Source organism: Phaenicophaeus curvirostris, chromosome 10 (genome assembly GCF_032191515.1).
Source record: "Phaenicophaeus curvirostris isolate KB17595 chromosome 10, BPBGC_Pcur_1.0, whole genome shotgun sequence".
NCBI classification, from domain to species: Eukaryota; Metazoa; Chordata; class Aves; order Cuculiformes; family Cuculidae; genus Phaenicophaeus; species Phaenicophaeus curvirostris.
Window position 1 is genome coordinate 26,232,491 of NC_091401.1, and position 21,370 is coordinate 26,253,860.

The 21,370-nt window shown below is 50.6% G+C and overlaps 2 protein-coding genes across 3 annotated transcripts in view; one reads left to right on the forward strand and one right to left on the reverse strand.

The window, feature by feature from the left end:
* Positions 1–21,370, forward strand: part of SNED1 (sushi, nidogen and EGF like domains 1) — a 120,568-nt gene that overhangs the window by 70,307 nt on the left and 28,891 nt on the right. The window lies entirely within an intron of this gene.
* On the reverse strand, positions 1,234–20,664 carry UBXN7 (UBX domain protein 7). Its single transcript, XM_069865246.1, has 11 exons — positions 20,559–20,664; positions 18,664–18,811; positions 16,996–17,063; positions 15,753–15,818; positions 15,004–15,116; positions 12,762–12,908; positions 12,315–12,405; positions 10,477–10,604; positions 9,587–9,977; positions 8,052–8,134; positions 1,234–5,647 (listed from the first exon to the last, which is right to left on the reverse strand). The coding sequence occupies exons 1-11, from the start codon at positions 20,629–20,631 to the stop codon at positions 5,486–5,488; spliced, it is 1,470 nt and encodes a 489-aa protein (XP_069721347.1). The 5' UTR covers positions 20,632–20,664; the 3' UTR covers positions 1,234–5,485.

Consider the following 21,370-nt stretch of genomic DNA (forward strand, 5'->3'; position numbering starts at 1 on the left):
CCTAGCCCCACATGCTGCTGCATGGCTCACACGAGGACTTAAACCTTCATTATGAAAGTGTCAGCCCAGCAATCAAATTAAGGACTGGGGTCCCACGCACAGCGATTCGGGGGGGGGCTTTAAGGTCCCTTCCAACCCAAAGCATTCCAGGATTCTATTTTTCTTATAAGGTACTAAAACTTAGTCTCACTTCAAGATTTCGTTACCTCTGGAATGGGCTGGAGCTCTCACTGGGAGCAGGCAATTCCATTGAGGCGCTGAGGGACATGGGTTAGTGTTTGATAGGAACGGTTGGACTCGATGATCCAGTGGGTCTCTTCCAACCTGGAACTGGATGCTTCGCACTGAAGTCAGTGACTCAGTTGTGTTTATTACCAGACATCGTGCTGCAAATGGGCTCCAGATTCGGGCAAGCGCCGTCCTTGCTCCTAGGATCTGAAACAACAAACATTTGGAGTCTTCCAACCAAACTGTAGCTTCGGCTCCTTGCTTCGTCAGGAAGCTACAGCATCCAAAACTGTTCTGCCAAGCTGGGACTCCCAGAGCAGGAGGCAAAGGAAAGAGAAAAGCACCCAGCGTGACAGTGCAGAGTCTGATGCAGGGAAGTCTGCTCGATTGTCTTTCCTTGCACCACACTAACCTCAAAGAGCACCTCAGGAACTCCCCACAGAGCACAGAGACAGGTCATAGAAGCACAGAACGGTTTCTCTTGGAAGGGACCTCAAAGCCCACCCAGTCCCACCCCTGCCATGGGCAGGGACACCTCCCACTGGATCAGGGGCTCCAAGCCCCATCCAGCCTGGCCTTGAACCCCTCCAGGGATGGGGCAGCCACCCCTGCTCTGGGCAGCCTGGGCCAGGGCCTCCCCACCGTCAGCATCAAGAATTTCTTCCTACCCCCTTCCAATTTAAAGCCATTCCCCCTCATCCTGTCACTCCAGGCTCTTGTAAGAACCCCCTCCCCAGCTCTCCTGGAGCCCCTTTCAGCCCTGGAAGCTGCTCTAAGGTCTCCCCCCAGCCTTCTCTTCTCCAGGCTGCATAACCCCAGCTCTCTCAGCCTGTCCCCACAGCAGAGGTGCTCCAGCCCTCAGATCATCTCCGTGGCCTCCTCTGGACTCGCTCTAACAGTTTTGTGTCCTTCCAATACTGAGGATTCCAGAATTGGACACAAAGATGTTCATTAGAATCCACCCACCAAAAAACCCACCCCATAACCCCGAGAGATGGAACCAGCTACTGAAAACAGTTTGTTTTATTTCCTGGATCCAATATTACAAGAGGACATTTACAGGTATTTATAAAAAATGCAGCAGTTGTGTACATAGATCAGAGGTTTCCTTGAGTTTGGTCCCTCCCAGCACAGTGAGCTGAAATCTTCTGCATGGATCCTCTCCCTCCTCCCATGTGAAGTCGCCATCGGAGCAGAAAGTCGCTCCCGCACAAACCATTTGGAAACTGCCAGTTCACCCTCTTGAGGAAACAGCCTCCCCTGGCACCCGGCGTCTCCACTGAGGCACCGCGGCCTCGAGGGGAGCTTCACCCCAGGGTTCCTCACACCCATCTGCTCTCTAAAGCAGCACCTCATTCCCTGCTCCGTGTACTCTGTTTCTCCTCCTGCACCTTAAAGTCTGAGCGGCGTTTAACGAGCAGTTACAGAACGACTTCTCTCTGTACCGCGGGCACTCGCAGCAATTAAAGACGGCGACCGCATCCCTCAGAACAAACTGATTTAAACCAAGAGAAGGTAAAACCGAGGCAAGGTGAGGCACGGGGGTGAAGGGCTGCGTTTTCCATTAAAAATGTGTAAGTCTGTACATATGGCTCTATTTATCAGGAGGGGACGGACGATGAGATTCTCAGGAGGCTGGAGGAAAAGCCAATCCCAGAGAGCATCTCAGAAAGGGTCTCCGTTAACGCCGCCGGAGCCGCCGGCAGAGCCCAACTGCGCCAAGCCCCAGCGAGCCCGGCAGCGCCACCGGTGCAGAACGGAACCCGCTCATCAAACACGTTTGGATCAGCTCCAAACAAGTGACTGCGGGCAGTTCCAGCCACGCAGACGGCCGGCGCAGGGCTCAAAACATGCCTTTTTGTTTTGCCTTTAGAACAGCGGCGGTTCCATTTATAGCAAATCACTCTTGTTAAAGTCAATAAATAGAAAGGGCCGGGGAGAGGAGCGGTTGCAGCCAAATCTCTTAAAACAGCTGGATGAGAACACCCAGCCTCTACGGACCAAGTCTTTGCGCTTAACCTACCTACCAGGCATCCCTGCTCCCCCCACTCTTGGAATACAGCACCGCCTTGGCTAAAAATGGATTCAACAAGAAGAAAGTAGTGACGTTTACTATAAGTTAAGATGGGACAGAAATTAATGACATGTGCCTTCCCACTGCCGCGGCTGCTCCCACACGGGTCTCACTGTCACCCGTCTCTTTACGTTGTAACATCACAAACACCACATTTGACGCCTATCCCGCTGTTTGGTCCCTGATCAAACACAGCCCAAGCGATCCCTCGCCCTCAAAAGTGCTTCAGTTCAGCCCTTGGTGCTCTCGATCCCTGCCAACAGCCTGGGTGCTGTGGCAAGAACAGATTCAAAAAGCCTGGACGCTGCATCCCAGAGGCAAGGAGCACGTTCTCGACCTGCCCCGAGCTGCAAACCACGCACTGGGCCTCTGCACAGGCAGCTGCGCTCAACCACCTCGTGCACACGGATAAGACATTTCATTTTTGAGGGCTTTTATTTCCTGTTCTTTAACGAAACTTTCCCCCTTGGCCATCGAGAAGCCCAGTGCATTTAATGGAAAAGCTTTCAGCAGCCCACAGGCTCATCAGCCTAAGCACTCGGTTTCGTGGGAGGCTTCTAAAAAGGGAGAAATGAGGCTCCTCAGCTGTGAGGTTTATTGATTGAAGCATGCACTTAAGCCCAGTTGCTGGTTTCCACAAGGGTACAAACCGTAGCACCAGGAAAGTGGAAGCTGGCATGAGCGTAAAAGTTGGGGAGTCCCTACAAAACGCAGCTATGAAAGTAGTGGGACCACGCGGAACACGATGAACAACGAACGTTGTTCGTGACAGCCAAGTTATTCCCTCTAAGAGCACGGCAGCAGACCTAGCGAGCTCTGGAAAGGGTGTTGATGCAAAATTGCTGTTCAAATCTACGTGGGAACAATGGTGCCTTCCTGGGCCTCTCACAGACAGCCACGTCTCACAAGGCTATTACGCTCAAACACGTACACTCTCTTAATATGGAGGTTGTCAGCTTATCTGATTTACCTGCGACTTATCTGATTTATAAGGAAGGGCAATATCCTTCACTCCACAAACGTCAGACACGTCAAAAGCACAGACCTTAATTCAACGCCTAATGGAAATAATGCCAGCACCCCCAGAAACGTTTGGCACAGCCTTTATCCACCTTTTTCACGTCAGCAGGGAATGCCGTGACGGTGCACGACCTCGTCAGTGACAGCAGAAGCTTGTGCTCCTGCCTGTACTGCAGTCCCTCCTCCCCTGCCGATGCCACAGGTATTTTATATCCGATGGCTTCGACATCTCCCAGCCCAGCCCCACATCCACCAGGGGCCGGGGGAAAGAAGATGAGCTACCAACAAGACAGAGCCAGGACTGAAAAGGCAGAGTCAACGTTGTATTTTAACTTCACTGCCAGAGAAGTGGATGTGGAACAACATTTCTGGAGCAGATATAAACCCAAGCCTGTCAAAACCGAGCTGGCCCTCCACCACCAAACGCTGCTAATGAGCAGAAGAGGACGGTTCCTTCACCTCCAAGTGCTGGGAGCAGCCTCTGCCACAGGGCCTCTCTACAACCCAAACGTGACACCTGACATCACACCAACCACTGATCAGGGACCCGCGATTGGATTTTGCTTTCCCGATACCGCATCCCGCAATGGAACGCAAACCAGTTTTTGTCTAGAAGGGGAATCAATTCACACAACTGTGCGGTTACAGAAGGCAGCTCTGAACCAGTATCGGCATGGGGAATGCAAGACATTTTCTGTGATTAAAGACTCCAAAGTGTGCAGCCTAGTATGAAGTTAAAGGCAAAATATCTCAAAAAGCTTTAGTCTGTGGTAAATTTCTGCCTGCTACACTCTTCAACAAATTGAATGACCCGGCAGTTGCAGAAGCGGTTAGCGGTTACGGTAAGTCTCACATGCCTTCTTCCTCACTGGTGAAGAGCACACTAAGCAGGAGTTCTGAGCTGTAAATACACACAGCTGACGCCCACCTTGAGGCCGGCAGTGTTAGTTAGCTGTTATCCCACTCCAATTCCTACTTTAACACCAATGGATCAACAGCTCGATGTCTGGAGAAGCCACTGGGAAACCAGGGCACCCTGCACGCACGAGGGCGCCTGCCAGGGCTGAGAAAGCTGAAACGAAGGAGCAGCTTTCCATACAACCACCCAGATGGACAGGAAAATGGAATAAAAAGCAGCCTAGAGCGTTCTGGCCACTAGGCTGTGAAGTCTTTCATAAAGCATTAATCCATTGCACAGTTGGACAAGGCTACGTACGGTTACAAAAGAAAACCTGCTCAGGACTTGTGCTCTAAAGCCCTGCAAAAGCAGAGGAAACAGCGCCACGCGAGGAAACGCAGCCAGCTAACGGCCAGCTTGTTACGACGGGTGTTTGCAGAGAGCCCAAGGTCTTTCCGGTACCCTACCGCCTTCTAGCATCATTGGCAAAATCCTGAGAGCAAGTAAAAAGGAGACACTTCAGAAGAGAACAAATGGCAACCCCGCATATTTCTACCAAGGAAGCAGCTCTGGTCCACGGGCAGACACACAGCTTCCCCCGGGCCAAGCACTCAGTCCCACTGAGTTTGGGGTCTTTTGGTGGTTGGTTGGCTTTTTGAGTACGCGCCCTGGCAGCATTTAAAGCAGAACACACACGCAACCTCGCAGCCTTCAAATCAGCCTGGGCAGAGCATCTCACCACGACCCAACCCCACTCCTGTCCAAACCGCAGGTTTCGCTGAGTGCCAGAGAAGTGAACCCTTGAGAAGGCTACCAGGTTAACGCAGACCCTTCCTGGAGAGGATCAAAACAAAGGAAAGGCTGTGCTGGAGGTTACGCTCTCTCCCAGAGAGATGACTCAGTGCCTTATCACACACTAGTTTCAAAAATAAATTAAACAGAACAGATTTAAGAACAGCAGCGAGAAGGGGATGTGTATCACGGCCACTCCAAGCCCCACCACTGATCATCATTTTACTTTATTCCATAAAAATAAGGGAAAGATGTTCTTCTCTGCTCCCTGCAGGGCCCAAGCTGAGGAATAAAGTAAAACTCTGACCGCTTTCATTTGGTCGATAGAGAAAGGGAAGGGAAGAAGAGAGAGAAGGGCCAGGCAGCTGCCTGCATAATTCCAGCATTGCAGTCTTGCAGCCCTCAACTGCATATTTAACAAGTCGGTGTCTGAGGCCAAGAGGGAAGGGAAAGAAGGCTGGGAGGCCACGGTGTTAATTCCTTTCCTGCACAAAGACAGTCTCTTGAGGACACAGGCCTGCCTCCTGTAACGTGGTCTCATAGTCCAGGTGGGAGAGATTCCTGCGGGGGAAGTTGGTCAGGAGTTCATAGCGTTCGTTGGGGTATCCTTTAGACTGGACGTGTTTCACGAGAGCCTGGGGAGAAGGAAAGGCAAAGAAGGGTCATAAGATTCAAAAAAACCACAAAAGAATGTAAAAAATATTCTGTTTTCCTTTAAAAAAAAAGAAGCTTGTAATCACAGGCAAAGAAAACATTGAAATTTTGCGTAGAGACCCTCTTTTACATCCCTGTCTGATTTTATCCTCATGTTCTGCTGCATCAGGGCAGACGAGTAGGAAAGCAGTAAGGATGCAGCTCAGCCAAATGAACCAAAGCCTCGTGATGCAGACAGAACGAGATGGCCAGAAGCAAGACACAAACACAGGGAGGATGGCAACTCGCAGGGGAACCGTGGTGTTCCAGTGCAGAGAAGATGGTATTTCTTTCATGAGGACGCACAGTGGCAAGAGGCAACGCACCAGAGTCACTCCAGGGGAAAATTCATCTGGATAGAATTCTTTACTGTGAGAAAAGTTAAACTCTGGAGCAAGTCGCCCAGGGAAGTGGTGGAACATCCCTTGCTGGAAGCATTCTAAGGCTCAGACAGAGAGGAAGCTGGATAACCTCATCTACAGCCTTGCTTTCAACAGATCATCTCCAAGGATCCTTGTCAACATGGATTCCTCCAAGATTTGATGACTGCAAACCAGCCAGGGTAGAACTTGCACAGAGATTTCTTCCAAATTCATCTAAATGGAGACGCAAACCCTCGGTATGAGGACTCTGTCGCTTGAACCTTCACTCTCAACCCATTCCCCAACAGGCTTTGCAGATCACTGTGTCTGTGTCCGATGAGGAACGCAAATAAGTGGGTTTGACTTCCTTTTCAGGCAACAAGGATGATCAAAGTTCCTTTACGGTGTTGTTGGGAAAGCAACACCACATCATCAGTTCAAACTCCTAAACTACAACTGCCTCCTTCAACAGCTTCTTTTTGGACAGCTTTAAAATGGAAGTGATAAGGGCTGAAAAAACCAGCATGGAAGAGAAGCTTGCAAAGAAGCATCTGAGATTCAATCTTGATTTGCTCAAAAGGCTTTAGAGGACCATATAAAGTGAGCACAAAAGCTGCTTGCTCAGCTCTGCAATAAGGAGATCTCCTTACCCACAAACCTTGACTCACCTAGGCCCCTCTGCTGACTGTTGAGCAGACAGCAGCAAAGGAAATCACATGCCACGATTAACTTCCTTTAAGCACCACAGGCCATAAAAGGAGTCAAACCAGAAGGCTATCAGGAATATATCAGTATCACAACTATCTATCACCCATACAAATAATTAAATATTCAAAAGTGCTGCATGTTTAATGATAAGGACAACTTTATATAACAAAAAAAAAAAAGCAGTTAAGATATAAAAGAGCACTTGGGAAAAGATTACACAGCAACAAAGCCACAGCCAAGGTCTGAAAGCAAAGCTGATTCCTGCACTTGCGAGCGAGGCTCTGCCAGTGTTGCTCAGCCTTTGAATTTCAGCCCCAGGACTCCACATGTAGCACTGCTCCTCATCCTACCCGCCCACATATGGCTTTGAGAGCACTGACAGTGTAGCAAAAGCCACTTTTTGTTCTTTTACTGCCAAGCAAAAGAGTTACCGGTGAGAATATGAGCTTGAGACCCTGTACATTCCCAGAGTGCTGCAGGCTCGGTTACAGTCACATTTTCCATAAGAGATGTGACATTTTTCTGGTAAATCTGCACAAGATCCTTCTCAAGAGGTGGACTTTTGCCTTCCCCAAGACTTCAGTACAGAGCTTTTCAGTTGGTTATATGGAAATGAGCTTAACTGGCCACTTTCAGCTAACAGGGATACTTTACACACTGATTCCAGACGTGCACCTGCAAAACCCTGATGGAAACACCATCCACATTGCCTTCTCCAAGCTCAAACAGCCCAAAGTGCAGTTGAGATGCACACTGGAAGCTCAGTAATGAAATAATATCATAACAAATCTATTCTAGGACAACTTCCTCCAAAGTTTGCTCTGTCATCCACGTCCGCAGGGGAGTGGGGAAATACGGTGAAAGAGAGGAAGGAAAAGAATGAAGAGCTTTATCTTTGATTTTACCGTTGCCTGACCACAGGCAGTGGCTGAACCGTTCCATTCAGAACCCCCCGTCTCAGGAGTGAGCCGAGAGTACCCTTTGGTCATTTAATGATTAATGCAAAAGCCATTTAGAGTAATTTTGGAAAGCAGCCACTTTGTGGCTAAGGAAGACACTGGAGTGCACGCACAACCCACACAGCAATGGGAATAAAAGAGACTCAGCAGAGTTTCTCAGTCGGAAGAAAGGAATGACACGGAAGGGACACAACAGAATGGCAGCGCCAGCGCTCCCTGGCCACTCCACTTCACCAGATCTGATTTCAACAGGAAAAGAAACTCTCCAGTTTCAGTTCTCCTGTATTCAAACCAGGATTCCGACTGACTCCACTCACCAGCAGTTTAGCTTGTTCAGGCAGTGAGATCTGTTCCCTCTTTCCATCTGGATACCTTAGCATCAGTCGTGCCTTCTTTGGTCCTGGAATAAAGGGAGTTACTACAAGTTAGCAAAGAGCAAGGCAGCAGAACCGAGCTCTGCTGCACAGCACGGCTGGGTCGGGCACAGGGACAGGACAAGGCTCCAGTCCGTGAGGATACGCGTCCACCACAAGTTTAAAAACACAAAATCGGGGCTCAAGAATTAACAGTACCAACTGGAACGAGTCAGTGCTCCCAGAGAAAAGCACACTGTGATCCCTCTGCCTCCAAGACCACCTCGCCCCGCTGCATGCCAGCTCATCTGCAGGCAGGAACAGAGCCTCTGGGGTCTCGCTTGCGCTGGCCAGTCTCGCTACTGAAGCTCAGCCCAGGCCACCAAGCAAAGTGAGTATGAGGTGACTCCGTTTCCTCCTGCCACACCGGCAGGATTCCCACCACGTGCTCCTGCGTGACACCAACATGTGCTATATTTGTGGCACAGTCTCACAGTAAGAACCTGAGCTCAGCAACCAACACGACTCCATGGTCTGTGGCATCACCACACCAAAGCAGGGCTGGCGAGAGGCAAACCGGTCACATGTCTGGAGTTGAGGAGGGAGTGAGACAGAGAATCACAGAATCATGGAACGGTTTTGGCTGGAAGAGACCTCAAAGCCCATACAGTGCTACCCCTGCCATGGGCAGGGACACCTCCCACTGGATCAGGGGCTCCAAGCCCCATCCAACCTGGCCTGGAACCCCTCCAGGGATGGGGCAGCCACCCCTGCTCTGGGCAACCTGGGCCAGGGCCTCCCCACCCTCACAGCAAAACATTTCTCCCTAAGATCTCACCTCAATCTCCCCTCTTTCAGATGAAAACCTTTCCTCTCATCCTATCCCTGCTCCCTCTGATCCAGAGCCCCTCCCCAGCTTTCCTGGAGCCCCTTTCAGCACTGGAAGCTGCTCTAAGGTCTCCCCGCAGCCTTCTTACTTCTCCAGGCTGAACAACCCCAACACTCTCAGCCTGGCCTCGTACAGGAGCTGCTCCAGCCCTCGGATCATCTCCGTGGCCCCCTCCGCGCTCGCTTCAACAACTCCATGTCCTCCCTGTGCTGAGGACTCCAGAGCTGGACCCAGGGCTCCAGGTTGGTCTCACAGAGCGGAGCAGAGGGGCAGGATCCCCTCCCTCCCTGCTGGTCCCATGGCTCTGGATGCAGCCCAGGACACGGGTGGTTTCTGGGCTCTGAGCACCTGTTGCCGGCTCACATTGAGCTTCTCCTCCCCCAGCATCCAAGTCCTACTCAGGGCTGCTCCCAATCCATTCTCCACCCAGCCTGGATTTGTGCTTGGGATTGCTGTGACCCAGGAGCAGGACCTTGTCCTTGTCCTCCATGAGGTTCCCACAGCCGCACCTCTCCAGCCTGTCCAGGTCCCTCTGGATGCCCTCCCTTCGCTCCAGCCTATCAAAGCAAGGAGTGACACCGTGCTTTCAGCATAGAAAGTGGCCACTCACCGTTCACATTTAGGGCCCGCAACGTGCTGTCAGGCTTGTCAGCCGACTCCTCCGGTGCCCCTGCGTTAACGCAGGACAGCGCTCTGCAATTTGATGTCCCAGGCTCAGTCCGTGCAGGAGGCTCAGGCTGGGGCCTCCGGCTCTCCTCTTTTTTGTGCCCAAAGTCCTTATGTGGAGACTTCCTTATCTTGGCAGGAGGTTCTGATTCCTCTTCCTCCTCAGATCCACAAACTGAAATAAACTCCTCGCTTCCCGAAAAAAGCTCCGACTCCGATTCCTCGTCCGACCGACTGTCCTGTTTGGGCTGCGAGGAATCAAAATGTGTCTCCTGCAACGAGGCTTTGATAGCAGCTTCCAGCTGGCTGTCCTCACTGGCATCGATGAGGCTCTCCTGGTGAATACAGACAAAACACAACTATGAATTGCTTTTCAATACACACTGAAAGCCAAGAGGACATCAGTCTCCCACAGAGAAGCTACTAACACTGTCAGGAGCAAACACCGTGGAAAGCCAGTCGTGCTAGGACTGCTTAATGACTCCTCCTTGGAGCTTTGCATGGTGTCATATATTCTCCTGCCACACACGCACGATTCTGTGACTGCTACATCCAAAACAAAAGCCCTGGCCCAGGCTGCCCAGAGCAGGGGTGGCTGCCCCATCCCTGGAGGGGTCCAAGGCCGGGTTGGATGGGGCTTGGAGCCCCTGATCCAGTGGGAGGTGTCCCTGCCCATGGCAGGGGTGGGACTGGATGGGCTTTGAGGTCCCTTCCAAGCAAACCATTTCATGATTCTACAGTTCTGCTGAGCAGGAAATCAGCACAGCTGGGTGAAGACAGGCTAGCATTGTGCTTCCCAGTTTCTCCAGTCCTCCTGGAGGGCCTCATACTTACAGAGCGAGACCGCTTCTGAGGAGGGCTGGTGGAATGGCCATCCAGCTGGCCATGCTCGCTCAGGAAACCAGTCACTTGGTCCACAAAAGAAGTCACGTCCAGCTGGTGCCACTCCACAAGTTTCTGGCCTGGGGAACAAAAGGTGTCACAAACGAGAATTTCAGCAGAAGATGGCAGCTTAGCCGCCAAACACCCCAATTCCCTCCTGCGTGTGTGCTCTGCAAGGGTCCATATTTGTGACACTGCAGCTTCCTACAGGCTGATACCTGATCATCACAAAGCTTCCTCCTTCCACTCCACTGAAAGACTTTCAATCGTGTGCAAACATAAATACAGAGCCTGTTTCTTTCCATTTTTTTCTTTTTACCTACAGGACTGTGTGCACAGAATGGTGAATAAGGCTTCAAAATGAAAAAAAGGCAAACCACTATGTTTATGGAGAAGCATTTCTACATTCTTGCCCACTTTGGTCCTGTAACTTAGCAAATAACATTTTTTTCATCAGTAAAGCACTAAGAAGACCACCCTGACTTCAGTTTCAACATGAAAAATAAATAAGTTTGGGTGGCTTAAGTCAAAAAGCAAGAAATCTCAGCTCTGATTACAGAAATTTCAGTCTCGAGAAGCAGAAGACCAGACAACTAATGTAGTTGCATTACATAATGATAAAAGAAGAAAGGATGTTGGGATGCAAAAGAAAAAGTAACAATTTCAAAGACCTGGAAGAGGAGGTAGAACCTAAATTGTTCAGGTGAAAAAAAAAAACCAAACCAAACAACAAACTCAAAGTCAAACTGGCTTTCCAAAATCAAGATGCAATTTAATCGCTGAGCCTCACAAAGCTGCTGTGCAAGAAGCAGATTCATGTCATGCTTACAAATACTGTAGTTTACTCGTCACTATCTTCAAGGAGCTTTTAAGGGGACACTTAAAAGAAGTGAATTCCAGACTTTTACCACCAGGTGGAACTATTTTCCCTGTCTAAGCAAAGCACTCACTGTTCCCAGGTATGATAACCACTCGAAACTTCAGCCAGCCCTGGAGTTCTGCCCCTGAATGCCTCCAAAACACACTGCTCTGCTTCTTCAGGGACAAGAAGGTCTCTCAGGGAATAAAATAACGTGGCTAAAATTCTCCCGGTGAGGGTAACATGTGCTGTGAGGACGTGCCTGGGTGGCCAAGAAGGCCAACGGCTTCCTGGCTTGGATCAGCCACGGGGTGGCCAGCAGGAGCAGGGAAGGGATCGTCCCCCTGGCCGCACCTTGAATCCTGGGCTCAGTTGTGGGCCCCTCACTCCAAGGAGGACACTGAGGGGCTGGAGCACATCTGGAGAAGGGAACAGACCTGGGGAAGGGGCTGGAGAACAAGGGTTCTGAGAGGCAGCTGAGGGACCTGGGGCTGTTTAGCCTGGAGAAAAGGAGGCTGAGGGGAGACCTCATCGCTGTCAACAACTGCCTGAAAGGAGATTGTGGTGAGGTGGGTACTGGGCTCTTCTCCCAAGGGACAGGTGATCGGATGAGAGGGAATGGCCTCAAGTTGCGCCAGGGCAGGTTCAGATTGGATATTAGGAAAAACTTCTTCACTGACAGAGTGATGAAGCCCTGGCAGAGGCTGCCCAGGGCAGCAGTGGAGTCTCCATCCCTGGAGAGGTTCAAAACCGTGTAGAGGTGGCACTTTGGGCCATGGTTTAGCAGGCACGGTGCAGTTGGGCTGATGGTTGAGCTGAGAGGGCTATTCCAACCTCAATGATTCCATGATTCTACGTGTTCCAGCCTCCAGCTGCCAGCCCTTCTCCTGGGTGATATGAACTGCGGGTCACCAGCTGTCAATGACCTTACCTGTCCTGGGGTCCAGGATGGAGACGTAGGGGAAGTCTGCTAGTTTATAGAACTGTATGTATCGCTGCCCTTCCTCGCTGTCGTGGTACACCTGCAACGCCACACGGGAAGCAAATTACCAAGTGGAGAGGGAACACAACCTGCATGTTGAAAACGTCAAGTGTATCTTTGACAGCGTGTGTTACAGATGGTGGGCACTGCCCTCGGTGACTCTGACGAGCTGAACAACACCTCTAACAGCTACAAGCAAAAGGCAGTTCTTGCATTCCAATGTGTATCCGTGAAGAACATCCACATCCATGAACTACATCCAGATCCATGAACTATATCTCTATCTGCTCTTCAAGCTCACCAGAACCACAGTAGTGCCATTGTATTCAAAGAAGTCTGGTTTTTTTCCCTGCCCAGGATACCACGTCACCCACACGGCCCCGTTTCACTTCTCACCTGCCAAAAAATGAAGTGCTCCCGGATGATGTTCTTGACGGCCTCATTACTCCAGACATCCCGGTTCAGACACTGACAGGCAAAATCTTGCACGTTCTGGATGTTAATCATGAGCCATTTGTTCTGCATCTGACCACACTCCTTGGCCTGTAAGCAGAGAGAAAAGCTTTGTGAGATCAAACTGAAGAGCCAGGCACAACCAATGCCAGCAACGACCAGTGATGGCATCTAACGCCACTGGATTTTCCACCCAAACCCCTTCACAGCAAGGAAGATGGATGGTGCTGGGAAAAGGCATCCACAAAACAGAAGGCATGAAAGGCTGACTTTAAACGAGCCTGGCTGACTTACAGAATCACACCGACGAACAGAGCTGCTGGATTCCAACTAGCCAAGCACAGGGTGGGAAAAGGAACTTGGTGGGGAACAGGGAGGGCACTGAACAAAGCTTTTGCTTGGGAAAGAGTGTGATCAGTCACATTGATCTGCAAGCAGAGGGGACACACTCATCCTGATGATAAACATGTGGATCACCTTCTAGTCAAGTAGGTTGCATCACTGACAGAGGACTTGCATTTACTCAATAGGGTTCCCTCTCTGCCCCTCATTCTTCCTCCCCCTTTGAGGTATAAAGGCACTTAAAGACCACACACGGTGAGTGCAGAACAACCACTTTGCAACTCTCTCTGTTCAAGCTTTCAGCAATCAGTAGACGAGGAACTTTCAAAGATAGGCAGTGGATTGCAGATAAAATGGGCCAGGTGCAAAAACCCACCCCAAAACAAAATCAATCTGTCCCAAGTTTACTTTTACCCTTTCTACCCATCCCATTTTTCATCAATTCAAGCAACAGACCAGCAATCTGGTTAAGCAAAATGTGAAAGAAATCTTGTTTTAAGCTTAGTACTGGATCTCATTGGAAAACCTCTAGTTCTTTTGCTATTAGAAATAACATTTATCCTCTCATTCAACTTTTTTGGTTTATAGACACTGCAGCAGCTCTTCCTTGCTCAGCTTTGTTGAAATGTGTCGCTCCGTTAAATCAGCAGAGCGAAACAGGGAAGCGAAGCCAACATCTTGTGACCTCCTGGACATCTGCTAATGGTGCATGATTCAGTGTGGAGGAGAACAAGTGACACAAAGTCAGAGCACAAGATTATCCAACAAGAAACATCCCATCTGTGCTACACTCACACCGGGCCAGGGCACAGTCACCCAGCCATTTCTGGGCCAAAGGAGCACCTCTAGGCTATGCTTATGCAAACGCCTGCTCTAAAAGGCCCTTCTGCAAAGATAACTGCACTTACAAACTACTGCTGCTCACCAGGGCCAAAGAAACAACCCAGTAGTAAAGCAGGGAGCAGCTAGAAAAGGTTTAACTTGTAAAGGCTTAAGTCGTCAAATGAGGAAACCTTATAGACAGACTTGAAACTCTGAACATTCCAATTGCCTCATGGAAGCACTAAAAAGCTGAGTGTTAAGCAGAGAACCGCATGTGCCAGAGCTGTCTCCTCCCTGCACACAAAATGTAAAGCCAGTCGGTTTGGTGTGTACCCCCGAAATTAAATCCTATCTCACACCGTATCATGAAGAGACGAACACCTGTGACTCATGAGATTAGAAGAAATCTGTGCCGCTCTTTCCAAAGCACATGAGGTGTGCAATTGGTTTATTTATTATACTGCAGTGATTTCTTACTAACAGATTCCACTTGAAAGAGGCAACTCTGAAGCTCAACACACACTAAAGCTCATGAAAGTCAGAAAACGACAGCTAAAAGTCCCTCGCGCAAACTCTGAACAGCCGGATCATACAACCACGCCACGCTCCTCAAACACAGACTCTTTAGTGACTCTGGACATTTCAGCTCAGAAACGCTTGGAGCCCCTGATCCAGTGGGAGGTGTCCCTGCCCATGGCAGGGGTGGGACTGGATGGGCTTTGAGGTCCCTTCCAGCCCAAACTGTTCTGTGATTCAGAGGCACAACATTCCCACTGTGACCAGCCTCCCTCGCACACTAAAGTCCCACCAAGTGGGATCTGCCACACCAACACCAAAACATAAACAATGTGCAAGCCCTTCCATAAGAAACTAACACTTCCTTATGCTGTCCATCAAATACTTATCACTTCTTCGTAGCATTCCGATCATCCAGCAAACGGACCCATCCACGCCAGCAGCCCAACACGAGGCTTCCACGCAGTCATTGCATAAGGAACCGCACCAGAATCTCACAACATACCGTTTCGAAGCTGCCTTTGTGCATCAGATCAATGGGAGGTCTGAAGAGGTCTGCGAGAGTAGTCAGCTTCTTATCCACCGCCCCTCCATTCCGTAGCTCCTGCTCCTGTCGAACTGCAGAGCCCCAAGTGGAAAGGAAGTGGAATTAGAATACTCACAGATGGTTTTATTATTGGCTGTGTGCTCTTACTGTCACACTGGAGTCGCAGAGCTAGAGCATGCTGAATGAGAGCAGCTGCTGTGTAAGGCAAACCCTCCCAAGAAAAATTCTTCCCAAGAAAAATTCAGTGGATGCAGTTAGTTCCTACATGCCTGTCAGATCCTTTCCCCTTTCAATTCCATTTTGAGCAGAAAAATTATTTTTTGGGGAGTTATCAAGAAAATATCTGCCCTACCAAAGCAGCCAGAACACACTGTCTGCAGGTTTGACTTTACAGGCAAGTGCTTGGACCGGCACCCTCATTACTGGCTTTGTATGTCCAAGGAGTGTCCCTTCAGCCATCCCAGGACAATAAATCAACAACTTTAACTGCACCACAAATGAGGAAAAGACATGTCAGCAAGAACTACTGACACCACAACAACAAACAGCCTGGTAATGTCATTAAAAAACCAAACCTGTGCTGTAAAGAAGGCAATTTAAAATCATTCAGCTGCTGAAAGCTGCCAGACCCTACAACCAAAACTCCTTTTCAATCCTACTTGCATTAAAAACCAGAATCTCTGGCTTACTGCTCTGTAAACACTTACTGGTTTCGGTTTGGAAATCCCGAAAGCCATCGAATATTGAGCGCGCCGGTCTGCGTCTCTTGGGAGCTTAAAAAAGAAACAAGAGTTACCTCAGAAGCACAGTACCAAAAGAATGACATGTGAGTACATTCAGAAAACAGAACAGGAATGCAAAGAGGGAATGATGTTGGAGTAAGGCTGGGCTGGAGGAGGCTGGCAGGATGGAAATCAGTTGTTTGTAAGATGAGTGTCCTACCACATCCTCCCTCCAGCAAACCTTAGAAACAACACGCGTCTCGCTACTGCACAAAGTTTAAAGCTGGACCTTTCTGGGGGGCCCATCGGCACGCAGCGCAAGTGCTGGCACAGCACCAACAGACAGTCATGGAATGGCTTGGGTTGGAAGGGACTTTAATGGCCACCCAGTCACCTCCCACTGGCCCAGGCTGCTCCAAGCCTCCTCCAACCTGGCCCTGGACACCTCCAGGGATGGGGCAGCCACCCCTGCTCTGGGCAACCTGCGCCAGGGCCTCCCCACTCTCATTGTCAAGAATTTCTTCCTAATGCCTAATCTAACTCTTCCCCCTTCCGATTTAAAGCCATTCCCCTTCATCCTGCCACTACATGTCCTTGTAAAAAGAATGTATGACATGAGTTCTGATCAGTCTTTTAGACAAGCAGCCAAAAGAAAACGGCATTTCCATCACCTTAGAAGACAACAAGGTTTCAAAAGCAAGCAATAAACAGCTTCAGAACATAAACAAGAAAACCAGGCGCATGGCAAATTAAATCCCCAAGTGAGAAACAGAGAAAATTATCCAGTTCAGCACTTTCTGATCCCCCTCCCCCCCGAGTAGCAGGCGTTTCTCCTCTTCAATTTCACTTGTCAGCCACATCTCGAGCTGTTAACCCAGCACCTGGAACACCCTGGCAGCAGCATCGGATGGCTCTGAACCCCCAGAACACAGAGGGATGCTGAGCACAGCTAATTAATTGGCTGTTGATCAGTGTCTTGTGAAATTTGAGTTGGCAAATTAGCACCACTGGGAAGGCTGCATTTCCAATGTGCGAGGACTACAACATCACTGGTGTATTTCCAAGCACGCAATCAAATTACGTGGTATTAAGAGTTGTAGCAGGGAAAAAAAGGTAAGTAAAAATACATATGATGCTTTCTTCATATTCAGTGAGTTCTGGTTTTCTCCTGTTGCTCAGCTCAGCTCAAGGCAAAGAGAACAAAACCCAAAATAAAATGCAAACCCACCTCCAAACAAGGGCTCTGGCTCCACTAAAATTTCCTGCTTTGGGGGAATTGGAGGTCGTACTTCATCCCTGTTAAAGAAGAAAGAAAAAAAGAAATCAGAGTGATGATGATAATCCAAGAACCATACAAACCACATCCCATTGTGCTCCAAAGGCTCCTGACCTTGAGCCAGCTGAGGATGCTGCTGTACCACCGCATGGAATCCAGAGATGTGGGGTCAGAACAAACCTCAGGAGACCATTCCCACTCACCCCCAGCCCTGGCACTGAGGCAGGACTCGGTACACTCTGCAAGACTGGAATCTGAACTCACTGCCTGCCAGAAGCTGTTTACAAAAAACAACTCCAGCACCTACAGACACAGAGTTTTCACTTCACTACCTGCCAAAGGCTCAAGCTCTTAACATCAACCGTAAAGGTCAGCACTAGAAGAGTTGTTTAAATTTACACACGTGTTTCAGAAGCAGGAATGGCAAGGATTTTCTGTTAAAGTTAGCTGCCTTTCACCTGAAGCAGAAGACTTCCATCAAGACAAAAGCACGGTGAGGCTTAATTTAGAACATTTAATGTATGTGGCTTACACCAGTTAGCTTCCACTCAAAATATTCCACTGCTCCCAAGCAGACGCAGCAACAGGCAGTGCTGAAAGACTCTGCTCAAGCAGACAACTCCTTCTTTCACTGGCACCTGATGTGCAAGATTCTGTAGTTGCTTATCCCTCTACGCACCAGTGTACACAACCGAGCCCTTCCAGTGCCAAACCTGGGTCTGCTTAAAGCAATAAAACCCTTACAAAAAGAATCATAGAACAGTTTGGTTGGAAAAGACCTTTGAGATCATCAAGTCCAACCACGCCTGTCTACTACTAACCCAGACCCCCGAGCACCTCAGCCACCTGTTAAACCCCTCCAGGGATGGGGACTCCACCACCTCCCTGGGCAGCCTCTGCCAGGGCCCAAGAAGCCTTTCAGGGAAGAAATGTTACGCAACATCCAATCTGAGCCTGCCCTGGCACAACTCGAGGCCATTTCCTCTCGTCCTATGGCTTGTTACTTGGAAGAACCCAGCACCCACCTCGCTACAACCTCCTTTCAGGGAGTTGTAGACAGTGATGAGGTCTCCTCTCAGCCTCTGTTGCTCCAGGCTAGTGGAACTAAGGTCACTACCTTTATAAGGACCAAAAGAACAGAGCTCTCTAACTGCCAAATTAGCATAAAGCAAGATTACTGGGGTAATTTAAAAGTCACGCTCTGTTACTCCTGGATCCTCACTTTAATGTCTTGAGCTCTGCAGAAAACGGTTTGTATAAGATACAGGGAACTTCTGAAGTACCTGCAAGAGAGACTGGCTTAGAATCACAGAATGGCTTGGGTTGGAAGGCACCTCAAAGCCCATCCAGTTCCAACCTCCTGTCATGGGCAGGGACACCTCCCACCAGACCAGGCTGCTCAAGGCTCTGTCCTTATGTTGATCTACACAACAACTTGTGTAACAAGAACTTATTCACCCAATACTGGCGCCATCAATTTAACAAGATCACCAAAGCAGCACATCTTGCAGCGAGCCAACAGCAGGTTACAGGTGACAATTGTCTTATTTGTGCTGCCTGGTGCCATCCAGTTCCAAGGACAACCCCCCATTTTCACAAACACACTGATGAGGAACGTACTCGGTGTGCGGTCGAACAGCGGACACCCCTGCGGAGCTGGTGCTGGGCTCCTCAGCAATCCCACCGCCGTCCAGGAACATGGTGACAGCCATCTCCAGGTTGTTGTTGCACGCTTCCAGCATGTGCCTTCCTACGCTTTCACTGGCACCTGGAACAGCAAAGAAAAATTAAAGCATTCCGCAGAAAGCATTTCGAATGGAACTGCTGGGAGCGGCTGATGGGCAAGCTGGCTCTCTCAAAGCATCAAGAATTAGAACAGTTTGTCTCTGAAGTACAGCTATAAAATGAGGGGGAAGGGAACACCTGCATACAGGACACCCAGGCTGCTTCCTTCCACAGAGACAAAACTCAGCAGAAGCCACCGCAGGGTTTTAGCATGGTTTTTCTTTTTCTTCTAGAGGTCAGAGCTTTCCCTGGTACAATTTTCCAAGCACTCGTAGTAGGCAGATGTGAAACAAATTCAAACCTGATCTAACATGTTAACAAGGATGGCACTAAATCAGCTGCTGAACCTTTTTACCCACTTGTAACAGCTATTTAGAGATGGAAGGAAAGATATCCTGTTTCACCCATGGTACTAAAAGGCAAAAACAAAGCAGCAAAAGGCAAATCCAGCAGAAGCTCAGTTCACTTAAGAGGAGGAAAAAAGCCAAGAGAGAGAACGCAACACTTGCCTATACAGTTATTTGTATGATGACTACGTTTATGAAAATCAATCTGAAGCACAACTAAATCTAGTCCTATTCTTGCTGTTCAGGATGAAACACCAGCTCTCAGCATCACTTGCAGCTCCTTCTTCAGCTGCTACCTCTCAGCTTCTACTGAAAAAACAGATCACCAGCAGAAGTGCCCTCATCCATGGAAGCTCTCGGGTGCCCAACGTCTGCTCCTTACAGCATCTGTCTCTGCTGGAGTTTATTTTCACATGGGCAGAGTGGCACAGCACAGCTGAACCAGTCTGGCAGCAGCTTTGGGATCTGCAGGAATTCTTACCAGGCTAACTGCAAGTCACCACAAGGAAGAAAACACTTCCCACGGCATCAGAATCCCAGACAACTTCAGTCAGGGCACAATACAGTTGGTTGTCTCTCAGATTTTCTGAGAAGACTCAAGAAGCTCTAGTCTGAACAGGCCAGTACGAGACAGTGCCCTGTGAAACTGTCGAGACAAACCAGTCCTAAAGGATCCGCACTGTTACACGGAATCACGGAGAACATCAAACTGACTGAGGGAACCGGCTTTCCAAAACAACCAATCCGCCACAGAATCATGGAAGGCACCTCAAAACCCATCCAGTCCCACCCCTGCCGTGGGCAGGGACACCTCCCACGGGATCAGGGGCTCCAAGCCCCATCCAACCTGGCCTGGAACCCCTCCAGGGATGGGGCAGCCACCCCTGCTCTGGGCAGCCTGGGCCAGGGCCTCCCCACCCTCATTGTGACGATTTTCTTCCTAATGTCTCATCTCAATCCTCCCCCTTCCAATCTAAAGCCATTCTCCCTCATCCTGTCACTCCAGGCCCTTGGAGAGAGCCCCTCCCCAGCTTTCCTGGAGCCCCTTTCAGCCCTGGAAGCTGCTCTGAGGTCTCCCCTCAGCCTTCTCTTCTCCAGGCTGCACACCCCCTGCTCTCCCAGCCTGTCCCCACAGCAGAGCGGCTGCAGCCCTCAGATCCCCTCACCCACGGCCGGGGTGGGCCAGGAAGGGCTGGGTCCCTTCCCCCGCCGCCCCTCCCCGCTGTCACCCGCAGCCCCCGCCCCTCCCCGCCGCGGCTGCAGGCCGGGCTGCACGGGTGCCCCGGCGCCCTGTCCCGGCGGCGGTGCCGGTGCCCACGGCAACGGGTGGATCCGGCCGGGGCCCCGCGCCTCCCTCCACCCCCTCCACGGCCCTCGCCTCACCCGTGATGGCGGAGAACTGCTGGATTAACCGCTTCAGCGCCGCGCCGCCCGCCGCGGCTCCGTGCGCCGCCATCTTCCCCCCGCGCCGCGCACCGCGCAGGCGCCGACGCCGGACGCGCCCCATTCGCTGACCACGCCCCCAATAGAGCACGCCCTATTCACACATACTCTACGTATAGACCACGCCCCCCACACGACGCACCTCCTTTATGGAAGCCACGCCCCCTCAATTGTCCCTCCAGGGGCCCCGCCCACCGAACCAAACGCCATATATAATGGCCACGCCCCCGACGTGGCCACGCCCCCACTGGGTCTGTGAATAGAAATCCCGCTCCGATAGGCCACGCCCACAAACTGAAGACACGCCCCCGGCCACGCCCACCACACATAGACCTCTCCCTGGGTATAAAACCGTTACAGAGGCCACGCCCCCTGCAGAGACCCCGCCCCCTGCATAGAGACGTTGATGAAGGCCCCGCCCCCTTCGCAGCCAGAAGGCGGGAAGCGCCCCCCCCTCACCCCCTCAAAGATGGGGGCAGCCCCCAGCAGCCCAGCCCCGCCGCTTCCCGACCCTGAAGGGGACCCTGAATCATAGAATCACAGAATAACCAGGTTGGAAGAGACCCAGCGGATCATCGAGTCCAACCATTCCCATCAATCACTAACCCATGTCCCTCAGCACCTCGTCCACCCGTCCCTTAAACCCCTCCAGGGAAGGGGACTCAACCCCCTCCCTGGGCAGCCTCTGACAGGGACCAATCACCCTTTCCATGAAATATTTTTTCCTGATGTCCAGCCTGAACCTCCCCTGG